This window comes from Bufo bufo, chromosome 4 (genome assembly GCF_905171765.1).
Source record: "Bufo bufo chromosome 4, aBufBuf1.1, whole genome shotgun sequence".
NCBI lineage: Eukaryota > Metazoa > Chordata > Amphibia > Anura > Bufonidae > Bufo > Bufo bufo.
Genome location: NC_053392.1, coordinates 587006816 through 587028713, shown reverse-complemented (window position 1 = coordinate 587028713; position 21898 = coordinate 587006816). Strand labels below are relative to the sequence as shown.

At 42.2% G+C, this 21898-nt stretch overlaps 1 protein-coding gene across 1 annotated transcript in view; it reads left to right on the top strand.

The window, feature by feature from the left end:
- Positions 1 to 21898, top strand: part of USH2A (usherin) — a 1179609-nt gene that overhangs the window by 694596 nt on the left and 463115 nt on the right. The window contains exons 35-37 of the mRNA XM_040430191.1: positions 2473 to 2624; positions 9898 to 10060; positions 10511 to 10599. Of these exons, the coding sequence (XP_040286125.1) occupies positions 2473 to 2624; positions 9898 to 10060; positions 10511 to 10599 (404 nt within the window). The remainder of the gene's footprint in view (positions 1 to 2472; positions 2625 to 9897; positions 10061 to 10510; positions 10600 to 21898) is intronic.

Below are 21898 nucleotides of genomic sequence, written 5' to 3'. Positions count from 1 at the left end.
AAAATTGCTCCAAAAATTTTCATCTGACAACACTGGCGGCAGAGTCCGTAGTTCCTTGGCCAACCGAGGAGGGGAGACAAGGGGAACACACAGCAGTTCCAACAAAGGCAGGGCAACACTCTCCAAAGTCTGGGACAGTTTCATGACACCCCCCCAGCACCCTCACCCTGATGAGCGGCCTAGTGTCACAAGGAGGGAAACATTTTGGAAGATGGTGAAGGAGTACATAGCAGTCCGTGTCAGCGTCCTCAATGATCCCTCAGTGCCTTACAACTACTGGGTGTCCAAGCTGGACACGTGGTACGAACTGGCGCTCTACGCCTTGGAGGTGCTGGCCTGCCCTGCCACCAGCGTTTTGTCTGAGCGGGTATTTAGTGCTGCTGGTGGCATTATAACAGATAAGCGTATCCGCCTGTCACCTGAAAATGCTGACAGGTTGACTATTATAAAAATGAACAAGGCCTGGATTGACCCTGACTTCTCAACTCCACCAGAGGAAAGCTGATGAACATAAAGGCACTTTAAATGTGTTGTTTATAATCTACTGAATACACTGTATTCCCATGCATCCCTTCCACCACAAACAAGGGTATATGGTTGAATCTTCCTTTTCTCATCTTCCTTCTCCTCTTCCATCATATCAAAATGCTTATTCGTCGCATATAATGCCCTCGCATATATGCCCTTCGCATATAATGTTTTACAGGGTCAGCTCAGCTGCAGGCCCTCATATATAATTTTTTTAGAGGGTCAGCTCACCAGCAGGTCCTCACCTACAATGTTTTACAGGGTCATCTCACCAGCAGGCACTCGCATATAATTTTTTAGAGGGTCAGCTCACCAGCAGGCCCTCGCATATAATTTTTTACAGGGTCAGCTCACCAGCAGGCCTTCCCCTAAAAATTTTTACAGGGTCAGCTCACCAGCAGGCCCTCGCATATAATGTTTTACAGGGTCAGCTCAGCTACAGGATCTTATATATCATTTTTTAGAGGGTCAGCTCACCAGCAGGCCCTCACCTACAATGTTTTACAGGGTCATCTCACCAGCAGGCCCTCGCATATAATTTTTTAGACGGTCAGCTCAAATCCAGGCCCTAACCTACAACCTTTTAGAGGGTCAGCTCACCTGAAAGCCCTCACCTAAAATCTTTTACAGGGTCAGCTAACCTGCAGGCCCGCACCTAAAATCTTTTACAGGGTCAGCTCACCTGTAGGCCCCTCACCTAATTTACCTAATAGGTAATTTGCGCTCATGCTGCCTTACTTGGATGTGGTAGACATAGCCGTTTCTCAGGCTCCCTCTCCAGAATCGAACACTGATTCACCGTTACCCGTGGTCACCATGGTTTCAGCTGAAAATAACATTGAAAGTTGATAGGGCAGACATACGAATGGATCGTCGCCATCACCGGGACATGCGATTGGCCCCAGGTTATCTAGAGTCACCAAAGCGGCAGCAGGCCCTCACCCCTAATGTTTTAGATGGTCAGATCAGCAGGCCCTCCTCCAAATGTTTTTGAGGGTCACGAGCAGGCCATCAATCATAATTTTTCAAGGCTGCGTATGATGCCCTCTTTTATGTGTAACAAAGGGTGTATTGAAGTGTCGGTTCCTTGTAATTTTTGGCAGCCCTTTCAATTAGTGCATAGGCTTTATGCGTGTAGGAGTCCCACTACATGAACTATTGTACCACAATGTGAATGAGGCCCTCCTTTATGTGATATACAGGTTGTATCGGAGTGCCTCTTCCTTTTAATTTTTGGCAGCACTTGCACTTTATATACAAGTAAATATACAGGAAAGAATGTTTCCTAACAATTTTTCCTCTAAAATCGATTTTATTTTCAGTTTGGTGCGTATTATTGTCAGTCTGTAAAAGTGGTGTACTACTCGAACAACATCGTTCCCAGCAGCGACCTGGAAGTCCAAGATTCATCCAGACATCCTCCCCATGCTGTTCCCGAAACATTTCGGTGGTGTTTCCATCAATTTTTGACCTTTTCCCATGAACCAGGCACCCTCCCCTCTTCAGAGCAGGGAGTGCCTGGTTTAATGCTCGGGTTCTCCCACTGACCTCCATTATACTCGGGTGCTCGGTAGAGCACCCGAGCATCCCGATGTGTTCGGCCAGAGCACCCGAGCACCTGAGCACTTTGGTGCTCGATCAACACTATTAAGCAGATTAATTCTATCTTGTCATTACCTAAACCAAAATTATTGTCACATATGGTGTCATTTAGGAGCTCATAGAGCAAATATTTGAGCATTACATCCACAGCTATTATGTCACTGTATATACTGTATGTAATAATGTTAGCATTGTGTATTATGACTGCACCAGAACTGAACAGATTGTTGTTAATGAGCAGAAGTAAAATGATCCGGAGCCGTTAGCCTTCCCTTTATTATATACTGATATCTTATTGTTCTGTCTTTACTATAAGATTTAATTTTACTGTTACTTTTCTAGGCGTTATCACATCTTATGGTCTGTACATGGATGGAATCTTAATGCAGAACTCTTCGCATCTAAGTTATTTTGTAGATGGCCTGGCTCCCTGGAGTAAACATTCATTCAGGCTCCAGGCTTGTACTGCAAAAGGCTGTGCCTTAGGTGAAAAGGTAAGACATTTGAGGTTAACTAGTTCCAAGGATTTTAAAAAATTCGCAAATTGTTAGATTTTTGTTACTGTAAATCTCAATAAAACTGAATCAAGCACCAGATTCTCAGGTCTACTGGACTGATGCTCCGGTAAAAAATAGCCCAATAAGTGGTCTAAACCCATTGTTAGGGTTCCTTAGGGCCACCAGAGGAGATGACACTGAAAGCACATCTATACACGTTTATTATTTAGTTGCACTGTAATCTTTGGTATTATCATTGTAGACATAGGATACATCATCAATCAGATCTAATAGGTTATTTGGGACTAGTGATGGACGAACATCGGCCGGGACGGTTCGCGTCCGCATGTTCGCGAACCACGCGGCAGGCCCCATTTACTTTAATGGCAGGCGAACCTGAAAAACCTTCAGGTCATATTTGAAGCCACCAAATATTTACTAGAAGTGCACAAATAGTCCCACAACATGGACAGTGACAATAGTCCAACAAAAAAAATGTATTTTAATCAGGGGCCATTTTTCTGCATCAAAAATGTGCCCTGCTGGAGCCTAGAATTTTTTTTTTTAGGTCACGGGAGTACAGGACCTAAAAATTAGGCATTCACCTGACAGAAAAGAACAAGGGATTATGTGGCTGGAGGTACATTAGGCGGTCACTAAAAAACAATTTTACTGTAGGCCTATGGAGTACATGCCGCCAAAATTAGGCATTCACCTGACAGAAAAGGCCGTTTATGCCGCTGTATATACATAAGAAAAGCCAAGAGTTCCATGGAAACTTGTGCCAGCTCTGGCCACAGGTCAAGCCTGCACACCCAGTAGTCCAGGGGTTCCTCAGTTCTCAGAGCGTCCACATTGACCCTTAACCAGATGTAGTCGGACACCTGTCGGTCTAGGTGTTCCCTGAGGCTGTATTTTGAGGAAGCAGGTATATAGAACCACTGCCTAAGGAACTCTCTGCCTGAGGAGGTGGTGATGGTGAGTACAATAAAGGAATTCAAGAGGGGCCTGGATGTATTTCTGGAGTGTAATAATATTACAGGCTATAGCTACTAGAGAGGGGTCGTTGATCCAGGGAGTTATTCTGATTGCCTGATTGGAGTCGGGAAGGAATTTTTTATTCCCCTAAAGTGAGGAAAATTGGCTTCTACCTCACAGGGTTTTTTTGCCTTCCTCTGGATCAACTTGTAGGATGACAGGCCGAACTCGATGGACAAATTTTTTTTTTCGTCCTTATGTACTATGTTACTATGTTACTATGTTACTCAATCAGCATTTTGTGGAAGCTGGTGTATCAATCCCGTTAATCAGTATTTTGTGGAAGCAGGTATATCGCACCCCTCAATCAGTATTTTGTGGAAGCAGGTATATCAATCCCGTTAATTAGTATTTTGTGGAAGCAGGTATATCAAATTCCTTAATCAGTATTTTGCGGAAGCAAGTATATCGCAGGCCTCAATCAATATTTGGTGGAAGCAGGTATATCAATCCCCTTCATCAGTATTTTGTGAAAGCAGGTGTATCGCAGGCCTCAATCAATATTTAGTGGAAGCAGGTATATCAATCCCCTTAATCTGTATTTTGTGGAAGCAGGTATATCGCACCCCTCAATCAGTATTTTGTGGAAGCAGGTATATCAATCCCGTTAATTAGTATTTTGTGGAAGCAGGTATATAGAACCCCTTAATCAATATTTGGTGAAGCAGGTATATCATACCCCTCAATCTGTATTTTGTGGAAGCAGTTATATCGCAGGCCTCAATCTGTGTTTTGTGGAAGCAGGTATATCAATCCCATTAATCAGTATTTTGTGGAAGTAGGTATATAGAACCCCTTAATCAATATTTGGTGAAGCAGGTATATCGCACCCCTCAATCTGTATTTAGTGGCAGCAGGTTTATCAAACCCCCTAATCAGTATTTTGTGGAAGCAGTTATATCTAACCCCTCAATCAGTATTTTGTGGAAAACAGGTATATAAAACTTCTTAATATTTTGTGGAAGCAGGTATATCGCACCCCTCAATCAGTATTTTGTAGAAGCAGGTATATAAAAAACCCTTAATCAGTATTTTGTGGAAGCAGGTGTATCAATCCCGTTAATTAGTATTTTGTGGAAGCAGGTATATCAAATTCCTTAATCAGTATTTTGCGGAAGCAAGTATATCGCAGGCCTCAATCAATATTTGGTGGAAGCAGGTATATCAATCCCCTTAATCAGTATTTTGTGAAAGCAGGTGTATCGCAGGCCTCAATCAATATTTAGTGGAAGCAGGTATATCAATCCCCTTAATCTGTATTTTGTGGAAGCAGGTATATCGCACCCCTCAATCAGTATTTTGTGGAAGCAGGTATATCAATCCCATTAATTAGTATTTTGTGGAAGCAGGTATATAGAACCCCTTAATCAATATTTGGTGAAGCAGGTATATCATACCCCTCAATCTGTATTTTGTGGCAGCAGGTATATCAAACCCCTTAATCAGTATTTTGTGGAAGCAGGTATATCACACCCCTCAATCTGTATATTGTGGAAGCAGGTATATCGAACCCCTTAATCAATATTTGGCGGAAGCAGGTATATCGCACCCCTCAATCTGTATTTCATGGAAGCAGTTTTATCAAACCCCGTAATCCGTATTTTGCGGAAGCAAGTATATCGCAGGCCTCAATCAATATTTGGTGGAAGCAGGTATATCAATTCCCTTAATCAGTATTTTGTGGAAGCAGGTATAATATAGAACCCCTTAATCAATATTTGGTGGAAGCAGGTATATCGCACTCCTCAATCTGTATTTTGTGGAAGCAGGTATATCAAACCCCTTAATCAGTAATTTGTGGAAGCAGGTGTATTGAACCCCTCGATCAGTATTTTGTGGAAACAGGTATATAGAACCCCTTAATCAATATTTTGTGGAAGCAGGTATGTCGCACCCCTCATTCATTATTTTGTGGAAGCAGGTATATAGAAACTCCTTAATCAGTATTTTGTGGAAGCAGGTATATCGCACCCCTCAATCAGTATTTTGTGGAAGCAGTTATATCGCAGGCCTCAATCTGTGTTTTGTGGAAGCAGGTATATCAATCCCGTTAATCGGTATTTTGTGGAAGTAGGTATATAGAACCCCTTAATCAATATTTGGTGAAGCAGGTATATCGCACCCCTCAATCTGTATTTAGTGGCAGCAGGTTTATCAAACCCCCTAATCAGTATTTTGTGGAAGCAGTTATATCTAACCCCTCAATCAGTATTTTGTGGAAAACAGGTATATAAAACTTCTTAATATTTTGTGGAAGCAGGTATATCGCACCCCTCAATCAGTATTTTGTAGAAGCAGGTATATAAAAAAAACCTTAATCAGTATTTTGTGGAAGCAGGTGTATCGCAGTCCTCAATCAATATTTGGTGGAAGCAGGTATATAAAAACCCCTTATTCAGTATTTTGTTGGAAGCAGGTATATCAATCCCCTTATTCAGTATTTTGTGGAAGCAGGTATATTGCACCCCTCAATCAGTATTTTGTGAAAGCAGGTATATCGCACCTCTCAATCTGTATTTTATGGAAGTAGGTATATCAAACCCCATAATCAGTATTTTGCAGAAGCAGGTATATCGCAGGCCTCAATCAATATTTGTTGGAAGCAGGTATATCAATCTCCTTAATCGGTATTTTGTGGAAGCAGGTATATAGAACCCCTTAATCAATATTTGGTGGAAGCAGGTATATCGCACCCCTTAATCTCTATTTTGTCGAAGCAGGTGTATCGAACCCCTCAATCAGTATTTTGTGGAAACAGGTATATAGAACCCCTTAATCAATATTTTGTGGAAGCAGGTATATAGAAACCCCTCAATCAGTATTTTGTGGAAGCAGGTATATAGAAACCCCTTAATCAGTATTTTGTGGAAGCAGGTATATCGCAGCCCTCAATCTGTATTTTGTGGAAGCAGGTATATAGAACCTCTTAATCAATATTTGGTGGAAGCAGGTATATCGCACCCCTCAATCAGTATTTTGTGGAAGCAGGTATATTGCAGGCCTCAATCAATATTTGGTGGAAGCAGGTATATCGCACTCCTCAATGAGTATCTTGTGGAATCAGGTATATCAAACCCCTTAATCAGTATTTTGTGGAAGCAGGTGTATTGAACCCCTCAATCAGTATTTTGTGGAAACAGGTATATGGAACCCCTTAATCAATATTTTGTGGAAGCAGGTATATCGCACCCCTCAATCAGTATTTTGTGGAAGCAGGTATATAAAAACCCCTTAATCAGTATTTTATGGAAGCAGGTATATCGCACCTCTTAATCTGTATTTTGTGGAAGCAGGTATATTGCACCCCTCAATTAGTTTTTCAGTATATCACACCCGTTCCAAATAGTTGTTCCAATAGCGCTTGTACCTCTATATACCTGCGGTATCACAGCAGAACTGCACACAACTGCTGCACAATACAAATGCACTATATACTTTCTATGTTAGATAGTATATTATAGGTATATCACACCCCTCAATCAATTTTTTGGGAGGAAACAGGTATATCACACCAGTTGCAATTAGTTATTCCGATAGCGTTTGTCCCTCTATATAGCTGCGGTATCACAGCAGAACCGCACACAACTGCTGCACTGTACAAATGCACTATAATATACTTTCTATGTCAGAAAGTATATTATAAGTATATCACACCCCTCAGTATATCACACCTATCGATAGCACACCTATACCAGTCCTTAAAAGGACTTTGTGGCCCGATTAGCTAGCGTTTGGTGTCCCTAACAGTCTGTCCCTGCTCCACAAAGCAACCTCTCCCTACACTGGCAAAACACAGAATGTAAAATGGCTGCCAGATCGGGCTCTGTTATAGGGTGGGAGTGTGTCCATGTGCTGAAACATCTCAATTGGCTGTCCTGTCCCACCTGATGGATGTGTCATGGGTCAAAGTTTGGTGCAATGCAAAAGAATATGGCACATGCGAACATCACCATATGTTTGCATGTTCGGCGAATCACGAACAAGCAAGGATTGCGCCACTCCCCGTCATTGGACCCCTCAGATGCCACATTCATAGCTGATAGCAGCATCTGAAAGTAATAATACAGTGTAAAATGTAAAAAAAAAAAAAAAATTTCCTCATACCTACCTCCTCCATTTGCTAGCGTCGAGCCGGCCACCGGCATCTTTATTGAAAATCTGGCGCAAAATCTTTCACATCGGCTGGTGTGGTGACGTCATACATAGCTACACACAGGATTTCATGTGAGATCTTCAATATGGTGGTGGCCGGCCTGTCGTTAGCAAATGGCTGAGGTAAGTATTATTTTTTTGCTTTTTTACTCCATTTCAGGGAAAATCCATTTCACTACCAGAAAGTACAAGGAAATTCGGCTTTGCGACAAATCTCACTCAACGCGGAGATGTTTTACTTATCTTGTGGTATTTCTTTTTATTACAAAGATTTATTACAGCACCACACCTGTCCACAGGTTGTGTGTGGTATTGCAGTTCATCCTCATTTGCTTCAGTGGAGCTCAGTTCAAAAAAAAAAATCTATGGACAGGTGTAGGTCTTTTTCTCAAAGAGTACCAAAGGGTTCTCCAGGGTTTAACAATTGAAAACCTATCCCTAAATTTGGTGGATTCGAAAACACGCTATCCTTGCCGATGCCAGAACTTTACGGCGCTCCCATTGAAGTGAATATTGCAGTAACCAGCTCTGTCCACTACACAGTGGATGGAACTGTATAGTTCCGACACCAGAGCTACTCCCGACAGACTTGTGGGGTGTCGGACCCCCGCCGATCTGATGTCGATGATGGATCCTAAGAGATAAGTCATCGATTGTTAAACCCTAGAGAAGCCCTTTAAGGGTCAGGAAATGGTTACTCTCATGTCTCCTTGTCATATGCCGCATGAAACACACAGAACTCTGCAAGAAAATTCTAAATCCTAATTGTGTCTACTTAGAGGGTTCCGTTTTACTACTTGAATTGGTTCCAACTTTTCCCACAGCCGCTATGGTGGAGCAGAAATGTACAGTTTATTACTATCAAACATTTTATAGCTTCAACTACTTTGATGAATATTTACTCTTAAAAGCTTGCCTGGCCCGGCGCCAGAGTAGTGTCTTCATTTTTAACTTCAAGTATGTTAGAAGTTTTTTTTTTATAAAGAAAAAAGTAGGTATGAAAAATGAAAATGAGATAAATGTCAGAGAAAAAAAAAAACTGTGTGCAAAGTTATACAGAGTGAACTCTGTCTCCGATTAACATTGGCTATGTCATCAGCAAAATTTATTACCATTGGAGTATAGTCAGGTTTCCTCTTTTGCTGTTGTCATTTTTCACTTATATTTTTTTTTACACCATATGAGCAAAAACATGGCTGTCTTCTCCCAAAAACAGCACCACCCCTGTCCACAGGTTGTGTGCGATATAGCAGTTGTGTCACATTGACTCCAATGGAGACAGGCTGCAATACCAGACATAAACCATGGACAGGAGTGGTGCTGTTTTTGGAGTAAAGCAGCCAAGTTTTTCTAATCTTGGACAACCCCTTTAATAATAGAGCTAATATTAGTCATAATTGATGTTAAAAAATAATAATAATCCAACATCCTATAGTACATCCAGAGATCTCGTCATTCATTGTTCCAGTTGCTCTGCTAGATTTATTTCAAGCTGGCAACTCGGGGGCTGAACCTCCTGAGCTGTGATAGGGAGAGAGCTGCAGCAAAAAGGATACATCACCCTATCACAGCTCAGGAGGTGTATCCTTCCTGCAGCAGTTCTCGCCTTATCACAGTTCAGGAAGAATGTCCTTTCTGCTGCAGCTCTCTTTCTATCACAGCTCAGGAGGCATGTCCTTTCTGCTGCAGCTCTCTCTCTATCATAGCTCAGGAGGCATGTCCTTTCTGCTGCAGCTCTCTTTCTATCACAGCTCAGGAGGCATGTCCTTTCTGCTGCAGCTCTCTTTCTATCACAGCTCAGGAGGCACGTCCTTTCTGCTGCAGCTTCCTGTAACTGTTGCTACTTCTAACAGTAGATATCGCTGGTAGCAGTTGAAGGATGAAACTGAGCTTGTGAGACCACGTCAATAGGTGGATGTAGACACATTACTATGTATATTAAACACCAGGGGGCACCAGTATAATGAAATAAAGAGTATATCTCACAGCCAGTATTTTTGAAGAAGAAAATAAATAACAAAAGTAACTCGTTTTTCATTCAGTATATCTGTGTGTTGAGTCTATATTTTTCTCTTCATAGACTGAGGCCTATACTCAAGAATCTGAGCCAGAAGGGAATGTTTCAGTCCATGTGAATATAAATGGTCCAAAGGATGTCCAACTGAAATGGCAAGGACCCGAAAAGCCCAATGGCCATATTACATATGATGTCATCTTTAATGGATTGCTTTATGAAAAAAAAGGTAACTAATATGTGGTGAATTGTGTCATTATAATGTATTTCTCATTAATGAGATTGTTTGCTTAGAAAACACATTTCTCAATACTTTATTAGGGAATTAATAAGATCAGTAATTTCTTGAGGATGACTTTCATAAATTTGCTGAAGGAGGGAGCAGCTACAAAGAGCATCTCCATCTCTGGAGGACCCGTCATGTCTATGCAGCCCATTGATTTTAATGTGCACGATGTAATGCTACGTCCCGTCTATTGTAGTGCTGCAAGGAAATTGAACCCTTAATTTCTCAGCAGAATACAGCAGATCGATAAGGTTCCAGAGGAGGAACGATTTGTTATATGTTTATTTTCAGGAATCCTTGTAAACAAAAGAGATCTTAAAAAAATATATAAACCCTCAAAAATAATTTTTTATCTTTTATCACATTTAAAACTTGTAAATAATATGTTTCCAGATAGCAAAGATCTGAACTTGTCTCAGGACAACCAGGAGTCATTTATATTTGCACCCCTAAAGATATGTACCTGGTACTCCCTACAACATGTAAGTATTCTGGGGCAAGCTCATGGATTTAGGTAAGGAGAAGATCTGAAGCTGGGTTATGGAGGTGGGACCAACTTCAGAGTCCCAGGAAGATAGAAGTAGGCATTTTTTATATAGGTTTCCACTGAACAGTCTAGGTCAATTAAAAATACTAGTCGTATCTTACAGTAACAGGTGGAATAATGTAGTAGTTAGACTGGGCCATCAGCAATAATCATCAAATATTTACCAAATCAGGAGATCATAATAGAGTCCTCCACAGTCCTGGTCAACGTCCGCATCAAACCAGTTACAAAACCAAAAAGCATGACATAACCAGGATTTAGGTTTGGATAATTCCATTAGTAGGGACAGATGACATGGGTAACAAAACGTTAGGACCAAGAACTTAGAATGTGGAAATCAAGATTATAAATGAAGGATCAAGGACTTAGGACAAGAAATCGGGAATTAAGAATAAGAACCCATAGGTTGGCTTATATAGCCAGAGAGACTCCATGGAACAAGGTGGATATGAGCCTTGTGGGTTTATGTAAAACAAACAGTACTTTTGGAGTGTGAAGGGCTTCCTTATCCACAAAGACTGATGTACCATAGACACAGCCCATGCGCCTGCTGTGAAGGCCTTGGAAAGAGTGTCTAAGGCCCTGGGTGGTCCCATCAAATTTTCAATTGGGAAGTCTTTAATTAAGGGGGCAAGGAATTGGCCAAAAGGTCATTGAGTGGGGTGTAAAGGAGATAGCAGACAGCAAGCCCTTACTCCTGGGTGGTAAACCAGCACTCTAATAAGGGACTAAATTCTGATTGACAGGAAGGGGGGGCATGCATAGATCAAAATGGGTCCCTTATTAGAGTGCTGGTTTGACACCCAGGAGTAAGAGTCTGCTGTCTGCTATCCCCATTATATCCCACTCAATGACCTTCTGGCCAATTCCCCCCCCCTCCTTCTTCCATGTGTGAACTATTACAGTTTCCCTTTATGTGGAATTTTTGTCAATTCAGACCGAATATTTGATAGGGATAACCAAATTTCCCAAATTTTTTTTGGGTCCAACCAATTCTATTTATTCGGCTGTCAGGTTTCATTTGGTCCAAATCGAAAGTTGCCCAATTGCCCTAAAAAGTCATGTATGACACTGATATAGTGCTGTATTAATCCCTTTGAAGCTCTTTAAAATGAAGACAGCATTAGTAATGTCAAAGTGACAGCAACATTTATGGCTATGGTTACGCAGACGGTAGGTAATAGCCTCTTTAATAACACATTGCACTGTTGAATTTTTATTTTTTTTAAGAGGTCCAAACAAATGCTTGCTGGTGTGTATACCACCCAGGTTCATGTGATTCTCCTGCTTTATCTTTCCTGTCTTATAATCTGAAAAATGGCTAACACCATTTTCACCCAAACCGAATCGCCAAAAGTTTTTTTTTTAATTTAAAAACGGAATAAAAATGATCCCTTTTTGGATGCCTTCTTTTATTTCTTCTTAATTGTAAAATAGCAACAACCGCTTTGTGTCATTCGTGACGAATCCCAAAAATGTGGATTCCATGGAAAGCCATGTTTTTGGGAAATTCATAACAAACTTAATTTGTTTAGAACTGATTCACTCATCCTTAAAAGGGTTTTCCAGGATTTTACAACTGATGACCTATCCTCTGGATAGGTCATCAGTATCTGATCAGTGGGGGTCCAACACCCAGGATACCCACCGATCAGCTGTTTGAGAAGACACCGGGCCTTCTCCATGCTCAACAAGCACAGCGCTGTACATTGTATAGCGGTTGTACTTGGTATCGCAGCACAGCCCTATTCACTTGAATGGGACTGAGCTGTGCCTAAGTTGTGTGACCAATGAACGTGTCGTCACTGGCCTAGGAGAAGCTGTGAGAAGGCCATGACACTCACAGGAGCACAGCTGCCTTCTCAAACAGCTTATTGGCGGGGATGCTGGGTTTGGACCCCCACCGATCAGATACTGATGACCTATCCAGAAGTTTTGGAAAACCCCTTTAAAGGCTTTGTACACCATTGGGGGCAATTTTTGTTTTTATGATTCCATTTTACTTATTTTTGGCAATTATTTTTTTTTCAACTGGCTTTTATTAAAAATATTTAACCGTTCTGTCACAAGGGGTTAACTGTTTGTCTAGCTGTGTGAATGGTACTTTCACTTTCACTTTGTAAATAGAGCAGAAAAAAAGCGGAAGTTATTTCAGACACTTGGGGATCACACCGTATCCCAAAGGAATGAAGAAATCTGGGTGCCGACAGGGGTGGTTCAAGTCGTGTAAGAGAGAGAGGAAGAGAAAGAAGGGGGAGGCAGCTCAAACAAAGTGCTCGTGACTACAAACACCTCACAAATTCGTGAATGCGTATGTAGGGTGATATATCTATAGTGTTGAACAGAGTCAGTCACTTACAATATAGACCCCAAAAACAAGAAAGAAGGAAAACAAGCGCCAATCCCTGTAAGGACACAAAGTCGTGGAGAAAAATGATAATAGAGGAAAGCCAGGGGTGGGAAATGAGACGTAGGACTGGATAGCTCTATCACATGATTTAAGAATAGTACGTGGTACTATAAGTGAACACAGCTATATAAAGGAAAGATATAAATAAATGGATAGTATAATTAAAAAATTAATGATAAAAATTTATAATAGACATGGTGAAATGCCCCTCAGGGCAGCTTCACACAAATGGCATAAACTTACACTAATATAAATGGTGAAAATATAATAAATGAAATGCCCCTCAGGACAATGTCACACAAGTCACCCACACTCACTTCACTAGGGGGTAGTCATCAGGATAAGCACATGACACCTGTAACTAAACCCCCCGGCCAGGATCGCATGTAGAGTAGTAGTGATGGAAGGCAGCAGGAATCCAGTGCTTCTGATCAATCAGCTTTAATACACATATGTGGCTCAACGCGTTTCGGGGATAACAATTCCCCTTCTTCAGGAGAATTACATAACAGAATAACAGTAAAACATAAGAATTTATACCTTAATAGCCGCAAAAAGGGCGCGTTTTTAGAATGACCGGAAGTGGTATGGCCGTACTTCCGGTATTTTGGAACGCATATGCGTTCCACCTAATGGTTATAAGTTATAAATGAAAACATCTTAATAATACTAGCAACAGAGCAAGACAAAGCCGCCAGTGGAATAGCCCCTAGAAACATATAAATATATATATAAATACGGCCAGTTACCAGGGCTCTTTCTCCAAATCAGGCTGTTCTGTATCGGACCGGAAGTTATTCTGGCTTCCGCTCCGTGGAACGCAAACGATGCGCTCCACTGGAGATGAGAGCCAGGGCTTCCGGTAAGGCACAGGCCGATACATGTCGGACCGGAAGTAACCCGACTTCCGACCATGCGGAACGCACAAGCTGCGTTCCAACAGAAGCAAGAACCAGGTTTCTGGTCCGCGACTCCAATACACAGTAATGCCCGAACGGAAGTGTGGAATATCAGGGACATCACTTGCGGTCAAGATACTATATCATGGATGCACAGTTAATAATTAATAAATGCATGCACAATTAGTAAAGACACAATTAATAAAAAAAACACAAAAGAATGATTAATAAGAAACAATGGCGCATAATAATATGCATATAGATAAATTAGGAAATATATAAAAAGAGTAGGAGTTAACAAATATAGGAGAATTTCACACACATGTGTGTATATATATATATATATATATATATATATATCAGGGTGGGCCATTTATATGGATACACCTTAATAAAATGGGAATGGTTGGTGATATTAACTTCCTGTTTGTGGCACATTAGTATATGTGAGGGGGGAAACTTTTCAAGATGGGTGGTGACCATGGTGGCCATTTTGAAGTCGGCCATTTTGAATCCAACTTTTGTTTTTCAATAGGAAGGGGGTCATGTGACACATCAAACTTATTGGGAATTTCACAAGAAAAACAATGGTGTGCTTGATTTTAACGTAACTTTATTCTTTCATGAGTTATTTACAAGTTTCTGACCACTTATAAAATGTGTTCAATGTGCTGCCCATTGTGTTGGATTGTCAATGCAACCCTCTTCTCCCACTCTTCACACACTGATAGCAACACCGCAGGAGAAATGCTAGCACAGGCTTCCAGTATCCACAGTTTCAGGTGCTGCACATCTCGTATCTTCACAGCATAGACAATTGCCTTCAGATGACCCCAAAGATAAAAGTCTAAGGGGGTCAGATCGGGAGACCTTGGGGGCCATTCAACTGGCCCACGACGACCAATCCACTTTCCAGGAAACTGTTCATCTAGGAATGCTCGGACCTGACACCCATAATGTGGTGGTGCACCATCTTGCTGGAAAAACTCAGGGAACGTGCCAGCTTCAGTGCATAAAGAGGGAAACACATCATCATGTATCTTTGTATCTTTGTACCCCATATACCACACCATACCATAAATTTTTTTGTTCCAACAATCTTGGAGGGATCTATCCAATGTGGGTTAGTGTCAGACCAATAGCGGTGGTTTTGTTTGTTAACTTCACCATTCACATAGAAGGTTTGCCTCATCACTGAACAAAATCTTCTGCGTAAACTGAGGGTCCTGTTCCAATTTTTGTTTTGCCCATTCTGCAAATTCAGTGCGCCGATCTGGGTCATCCTCGTTGAGATGCTGCAGTAGCTGGAGTTTGTAAGGGTGCCATTTGTGACTAGCTAATATCCGCCTAACGGATGTTCGACTAATGCCACTCTCCAGTGACATGCGGCGAGTGCTACGCTGTGGGCTCTTGCTGAATGAAGCTAGGACAGCCACTGATGTTTCTTCATTAGAGACAGATTTCATGCCTCCACTGTCACGAGGGTGTCAAGAGCCACGTCTGACTCCGTTATACCCGGGGTCAGGAACTCGCAGCGGATGGCTGCGCGTTCGATGTACAAAGACAGTGCTGTTTCGTAATGGTAGCTTTCTGGGTTTGCCTTGCAATCCTTTTTGGCTCACTCAGGGATCCATAGCTTCTCCTCCTCAGCTGTTTCTTGTCCAGCAATCCCAACCTCCTTATATTCCCATCTCCCACTTCTCTGGTTGCCAGATATAGAGCTTCCTGCCTGGACTTCTATACTGACCCACTGGAGCTGAGTAGCTGAGATCCCTGGTTGTTGTTCCAGAGTGTTACCCTCCGGATCCCTGTTGGGCCTTGGTGGTCTGCTGTTGTCGCCCACCTGGGATTATATGTTTGTCTGTATTGTCTGTCCTCTCCTTGGTGTTTTCCTCTTAGTGTCAGTGGTGCGGACTAGTGATCCCACCGCCCTGTTCACTACACAGGCTCATCTTAGGGAAAGCCAGGGTTTAGGCACGTGATCGGCGTACGGGTGAGGAACCCGTCTAGGGACGTCAGGGCAGTCAGGTGCCAGCCGCAAGGTGAGTCAGGGGTCACCACCTTTCCCTCTCCCTTGGACAGGGCCTTCCCATTTCCCTCCCTTTGCGTGACGCCGGTCATTACATTATATCTGGCCCTTATTTTGTATAGGTAAAAAAAAAATTTTCTTTCTACCTACTTAAAATCCAGAATGGATCCAATTGCTGCTTTGTCAAAGCAACTTCAAGGCCTGTCTTTGGAGGTGGCAGGATTGAAGGCGTCGGTCCTCCAGCAACAGCAGCAATTGCAACAGACCGCAAGCCCAGCGGTTGCTACAGGTAACCAGGTTGTTGCGGAACCCAAGGTTGTTCTTCCTGACAGATTTTCTGGGGGAAGGGACAATTTTGTGACGTTCCGTGAGGCCTGTAAATTATATTTTAAACTGCGCCCTTACTCCTCTGGTAATGAAGAACAGCGGGTGGGGGTTCTTATTTCCCTGCTGCAGGGGGACCCGCAATCCTGGGCGTTCTCTTCACCCACTGATTCCCAGGCTCTCCGGTCAGTGGATGAATTTTTTGGGGCCTTGGGTCTCATATATGACGACCCTGACCGAGTCGCACTGGCTGAATCAAAATTACGGAGACTCCTACAGGGAGAGCGGCCAGTAGAGGAGTATTGTGCAGAGTTCCGTAGGTGGGCTACGGATACCCAGTGGAACGACCCGGCTCTCAGGAGTCAGTTCTGCTCTGGGTTATCCGAAAGGATTAAGGATGCGCTTGCGCTGTATGAGACTCCCTTTTCCCTTGATGCGGTGATGTCCCTTTCTATCAGAATAGATAGAGGTCTTAGGGACAGATTGAAAAATCCGGAGCAATTGGTAACCCCTCTCAAGCAGCAGTTAGTCTGTACGGACTTAGACGAGCCTATGCAGCTAGGAGGAACTACTCGTCAGGTCCATCCTCCTGAGGCTCGCCGTAGGCGTGGGGTTTGTTTTTTCTGGAGAGGGGCCATTTTATTAATAGCTGTCCTTCCTTTCTCAAGAACAAAAGACCGTCGAAAAACTACTAACCCCAGGCTGTGTGGAGGATGTCAGCCGGGGGGTATACATTTCCTCCATACGAACATCGCAATTTGTGTTGCCAACGTTTGTTGTTTTTGGCGTTAAGACGGAGACTATTTATTTTTTTCTAGACAGTGGAGCAGGAGTAAATTTGATAGATGCCCATTTTGCCCACACTATGGGTTTGTCTCTCTGTACGCTACAGAGACTTATTCCCATATTCGCCATTGATTCTGCTCCTCTGTCTCAGAGAAACCTCACTCACATTGTCCATAACTTACACCTTCGGGTAGGGGACCACCATAACGAGTTGCTTTCATGCTATGTTCTGGAGGGGCTTCCCACTCCGGTGGTGTTGGGTCTTCCCTGGTTGGTAGCGCACAATCCAGTGGTGGATTGGCAGGCCAGGGAGATATTGTAGTGGAGTGAGCAGTGCAGAGAAAATTGCTTAAATAGCAATTGCTTAGTCGCCTCCATAGCTACCCTACCCACATTTGTTTCGGAATTTGAGGACGTTTTTTCTGAAAAGGGTTGTCAGAAGTTACCACCTCACCGTCCTTATGATTGCCCGGTTAACCTGATTCCCGGTGCAAAATTACCCAAGACCAGGTTATATAATCTTTCGGGTCCAGAGAGACAAGCCATGAAAGATTATATCTCCGAGAGCTTGGTTAAGGGACACATCAGACCCTCTTCTTCACCCGTGGCTGCAGGGTTTTTCTTCGTTAAAAAGAAAGATGGGGGCCTGCGTCCTTGCCTAGATTTTCGCAAATTAAACCAGATAACCATCCGAGACCCATACCCTCTTCCTCTCATTCCTGACCTGTTTAATCAGATTGCGGGTGCTAGGTGGTTCTCAAAACTTGATCTTAGGGGGGGGCCTACAATCTGATTCGTATCAAGGAAGGGGATGAGTGGAAGACAGCCTTTAACACCCCTGAGGGGCATTATGAAAATCTAGTCATGCCTTTCGGTCTGACCAATGCTCCTGCTGTCTTCCAACATTTCGTTAATGACATTTTTAGTCATCTTATCGCCAGGTTTGTGGTGATATACCTAGATGATATTTTAATTTATTCGTCGGATCTGAAAACACATGAGGTGCATGTCAGACAGGTACTGCAGGTCCTACGGACGAATGAATTATATGCTAAAATTGAAAAGTGTGTTTTCGCCGTTCAGGAAATACAGTTCCTAGGGTATTTATTATCTGCTTCAGGTTTCCGTATGGATCCTAGGAAGGTCCAGGCAATTTTAGATTGGGATCTTCCTGAGAACCTCAAAGCACTGCAACGGTTCTTGGGCTTCGCAAATTTCTATAGAAAATTCATTAAAAATTATTCGGTGATTGTAAAACCCCTTACTGACATGACTAGGAAGGGGACTGATTTTTCTAAATGGTCTGACGCCGCTAAAATTGCTTTTTCCTCTCTAAAAGAGTAGCTGAGATCCCTGGTTGTTGTTCCAGAGTGTTACCCTCCGGATCCCTGTTGGGCCTTGGTGGTCTGCTGTTGTCGCCCACCTGGGATTATATGTTTGTCTGTATTGTCTGTCCTCTCCTTGGTGTTTTCCTCTTAGTGTCAGTGGTGCGGACTAGTGATCCCACCGCCCTGTTCACTGCACAGGGCTCATCTTAGGGAAAGCCAGGGTTTAGGCACGTGATCGGCGTACGGGTGAGGAACCCGTCTAGGGACGTCAGGGCAGTCAGGTGCCAGCCGCAAGGTGAGTCAGGGGTCACCACCTTTCCTTCTCCCTTGGACAGGGCCTTCCCATTTCCCTCCCTTTGCGTGACGCCGGTCATTACATCCACATTTTGGCAAATCCAACACTGAACCAGTTTCACGAAACTTAGCAAGCAGTTTGCTAACTGTAGCATGGGAGATGGGTGGTCTCGTAGGGTGTCTTGCATTGAAATCTGCTGCAATGACCCGGTTACTGCGTTCACCAGACATCAACACAATTTCTATCCGCTCCTCACGTGTTAACCTCGGCAACATGTCAATGGCTGTAAACAAAGAGAAACTTGTAAATAACTCATGACAGAATAAAGTTACGTTAAAACCAAGCACACCATTGTTTTTCGTGTGAAATTCCCAATAAGTTTGTGTCACATGACCCTCTTCCTATTGAAAAAACAAAAGTTGGATTCAAAATGTCCGACTTCAAAATGGCCGCCATGCTCACCACCCATCTTGAAAAGTTTCCCCCCTGACATATACTAATATCACCAACCATTCCCATTTTATTAAGGTGTATCCATATAAATGGCCCACCCTGTATATACTGTATATATATACAGTACAGACCAAAAGTTTGGACACACCTTGTCATTCAAAGAGTTTTCTTTATTTTCATGACTATGAAGGCATCAAAACTATGAATTAACACATGTGGAATTATATACATAACAAACAAGTGTGAAACAACTGAAAATATGTCATATTCTAGGTTCTTCAAAGTAGCCACCTTTTGCTTTGATTACTGCTTTGCACACTCTTGGCATTCTCTTGATGAGCTTCAAGAGGTAGTCCCCTGAAATGGTCTTCCAACAGTCTTGAAGGAGTTCCCAGAGATGCTTAGCACTTGTTGGCCCTTTTGCCTTCACTCTGCGGTCCAGCTCACCCCAAACCATCTCGATTGGGTTCAGGTCCGGTGACTGTGGAGGCCAGGTCATCTGGCGCAGCAACCCATCACTTTCCTTCATGGTCAAATAGCCCTTACTTTCAAAGTTTTCCCAATTTTTCGGCTGACTGACTGACATTCATTTCTTAAAGTAATGATGGCCACTCGTTTTTCTTTACTTAGCTGCTTTTTTCTTGCCATAATACAAATTCTAACAGTCTATTCAGTAGGACTATCAGCTGTGTATCCACCTGACTTCTCCTCAACGCAACTGATGGTCCCAACCCCATTTATAAGGCAAGAAAACCCACTTATTAAACCTGACAGGGCACACCTGTGAAGTGAAAACCATTTCAGGGGACTACCTCTTGAAGCTCATCAAGAGAATGCCAAGAGTGTGCAAAGCAGTAATCAAAGCAAAAGGTGGCTACTTTGAAGAACCTAGAATATGACATATTTTCAGTTGTTTCACACTTGTTTGTTATGTATATAATTCCACATGTGTTAATTCATAGTTTTGATGCTTTCAGTGTGAATCTACAATTTTCATAGTCATGAAAATAAAGAAAACTCTTTGAATGAGAAGGTGTGTCCAAACTTTTGGTCTGTACTGTGTGTATATATATATATATATATATATATATATATATAGATGAAAGTTCAGGGCAGCACTCCTAGTAGAAAATGTTGGGTGCCAGCGGTATCGACACTAGACCACAGTGTCAAACAGCCAGAGAAATAAATACACCGCAGCACGTCCGTAAGGTGAAAAATGTGGGATCCTTTATTCACCCAAGCAGCGACGTTTCGGTCCGCTTGCTGGGACCATTTTCAAGCAATGCTTGAAAATGGTCCCAGCAAGCGGACCGAAACGTCGCTGCTTGGGTGAATAAAGGATCCCACATTTTTCACCTTACGGACGTGCTGCGGTGTATTTATTTCTCTATATATATATATATATATATATATATATATATATATATAAAAAAGATGTAAATAAATAAATATGAATAAATATATAAATAAAAAGATGTAAATAAAATACATACATTCCATTCATATTGTGCAAATGCCAATAGATCATATAAATAATAATAAATAATGCTAATGCATCTATATATACACATATAAAATGCATACATGAATAAATTATAGAAATTAATGGATAAATGAATAGATAAATAAATTGATAAATTAATAAATTAATTAATTAATTAATAAATAGGAGTCTCATAATAATTTCCTAAAAAAAAATATATAGTGTAGCCCCAACCAAGGCCAAGTGTATTACTGATTATTGTTATTAATTTATTAAAGGTATTGATTAATTTAGGGGTATTCAGTGTATTGGTAACAACGCATGTAGTTATTACAGTGAAACTTTAGTAGTTAGAGTGCTCTAGGGACTCGTTTAGTCCAAAAGGGGTCAGAGTGTTCAGTTTGAAAATCCAGAACATCTCCTTGCGGCAGAGGGTTTGAAAAAAGAGTAGGGGACCCATTCTAAAGGCGTGACGCAGAGTGAAGAAGAGTCCCCGTCGTGATGGGTGGAAAAATGTCGGGAGACGCTGTGGATGACTACTTTGTGATGGATGTTAGAGCGATGTTTGTTCATCCGTTCACATATAGATTGTGTGGTACGCCCTACATAATAAATATTGCAAGAGCAATACAATAAGTATACAACTAAGGATGTACCACAATTCATCTCGTGCCGCAAGGAGATGGTACCCTCCAGCTTGGTGAGAGATAACACTTTGGTATTGTGGGAAATCATAGCGCAACACTTGCACCGTGCATTCCCGCATCTAAAAGACCCTACCCTGGTTTGGTTGGTGCTGCTTCCCAAAAAACTCTCTATTCCAGTTTTCTTTTCTATACCGCCAATTTTGGGGCATGAGGGAGCCAACATTTCTTTTAGTATTCTGGCTCTTCGATATGTAAGGATAGGGACCCGAGGGATGCTCTGTCCGATGATCGGATCTTTCAACAGGATTGGCCAATGTTTTATAAAGGTTTTCTTAATGGCAAGATGTTGTATATTATACCGAGTGATAAAATTCAAAGGAAATAGTTTTTGTTTTGGCTTCTTACCTGTATCTATACTAGTTGCATTAATTAAAGGGACAGGGTCTTGTTTAATCTCAAGGGTCCTTCTTTTTGAATCCGCGATGAGGCCTTTATGATAGCCATTTTCGAGGAATCTCTTCCCTATCGTCTACAATTGTCCCTGCCTTACCGGAAGCCCTGGCTCTCATCTCCGGTG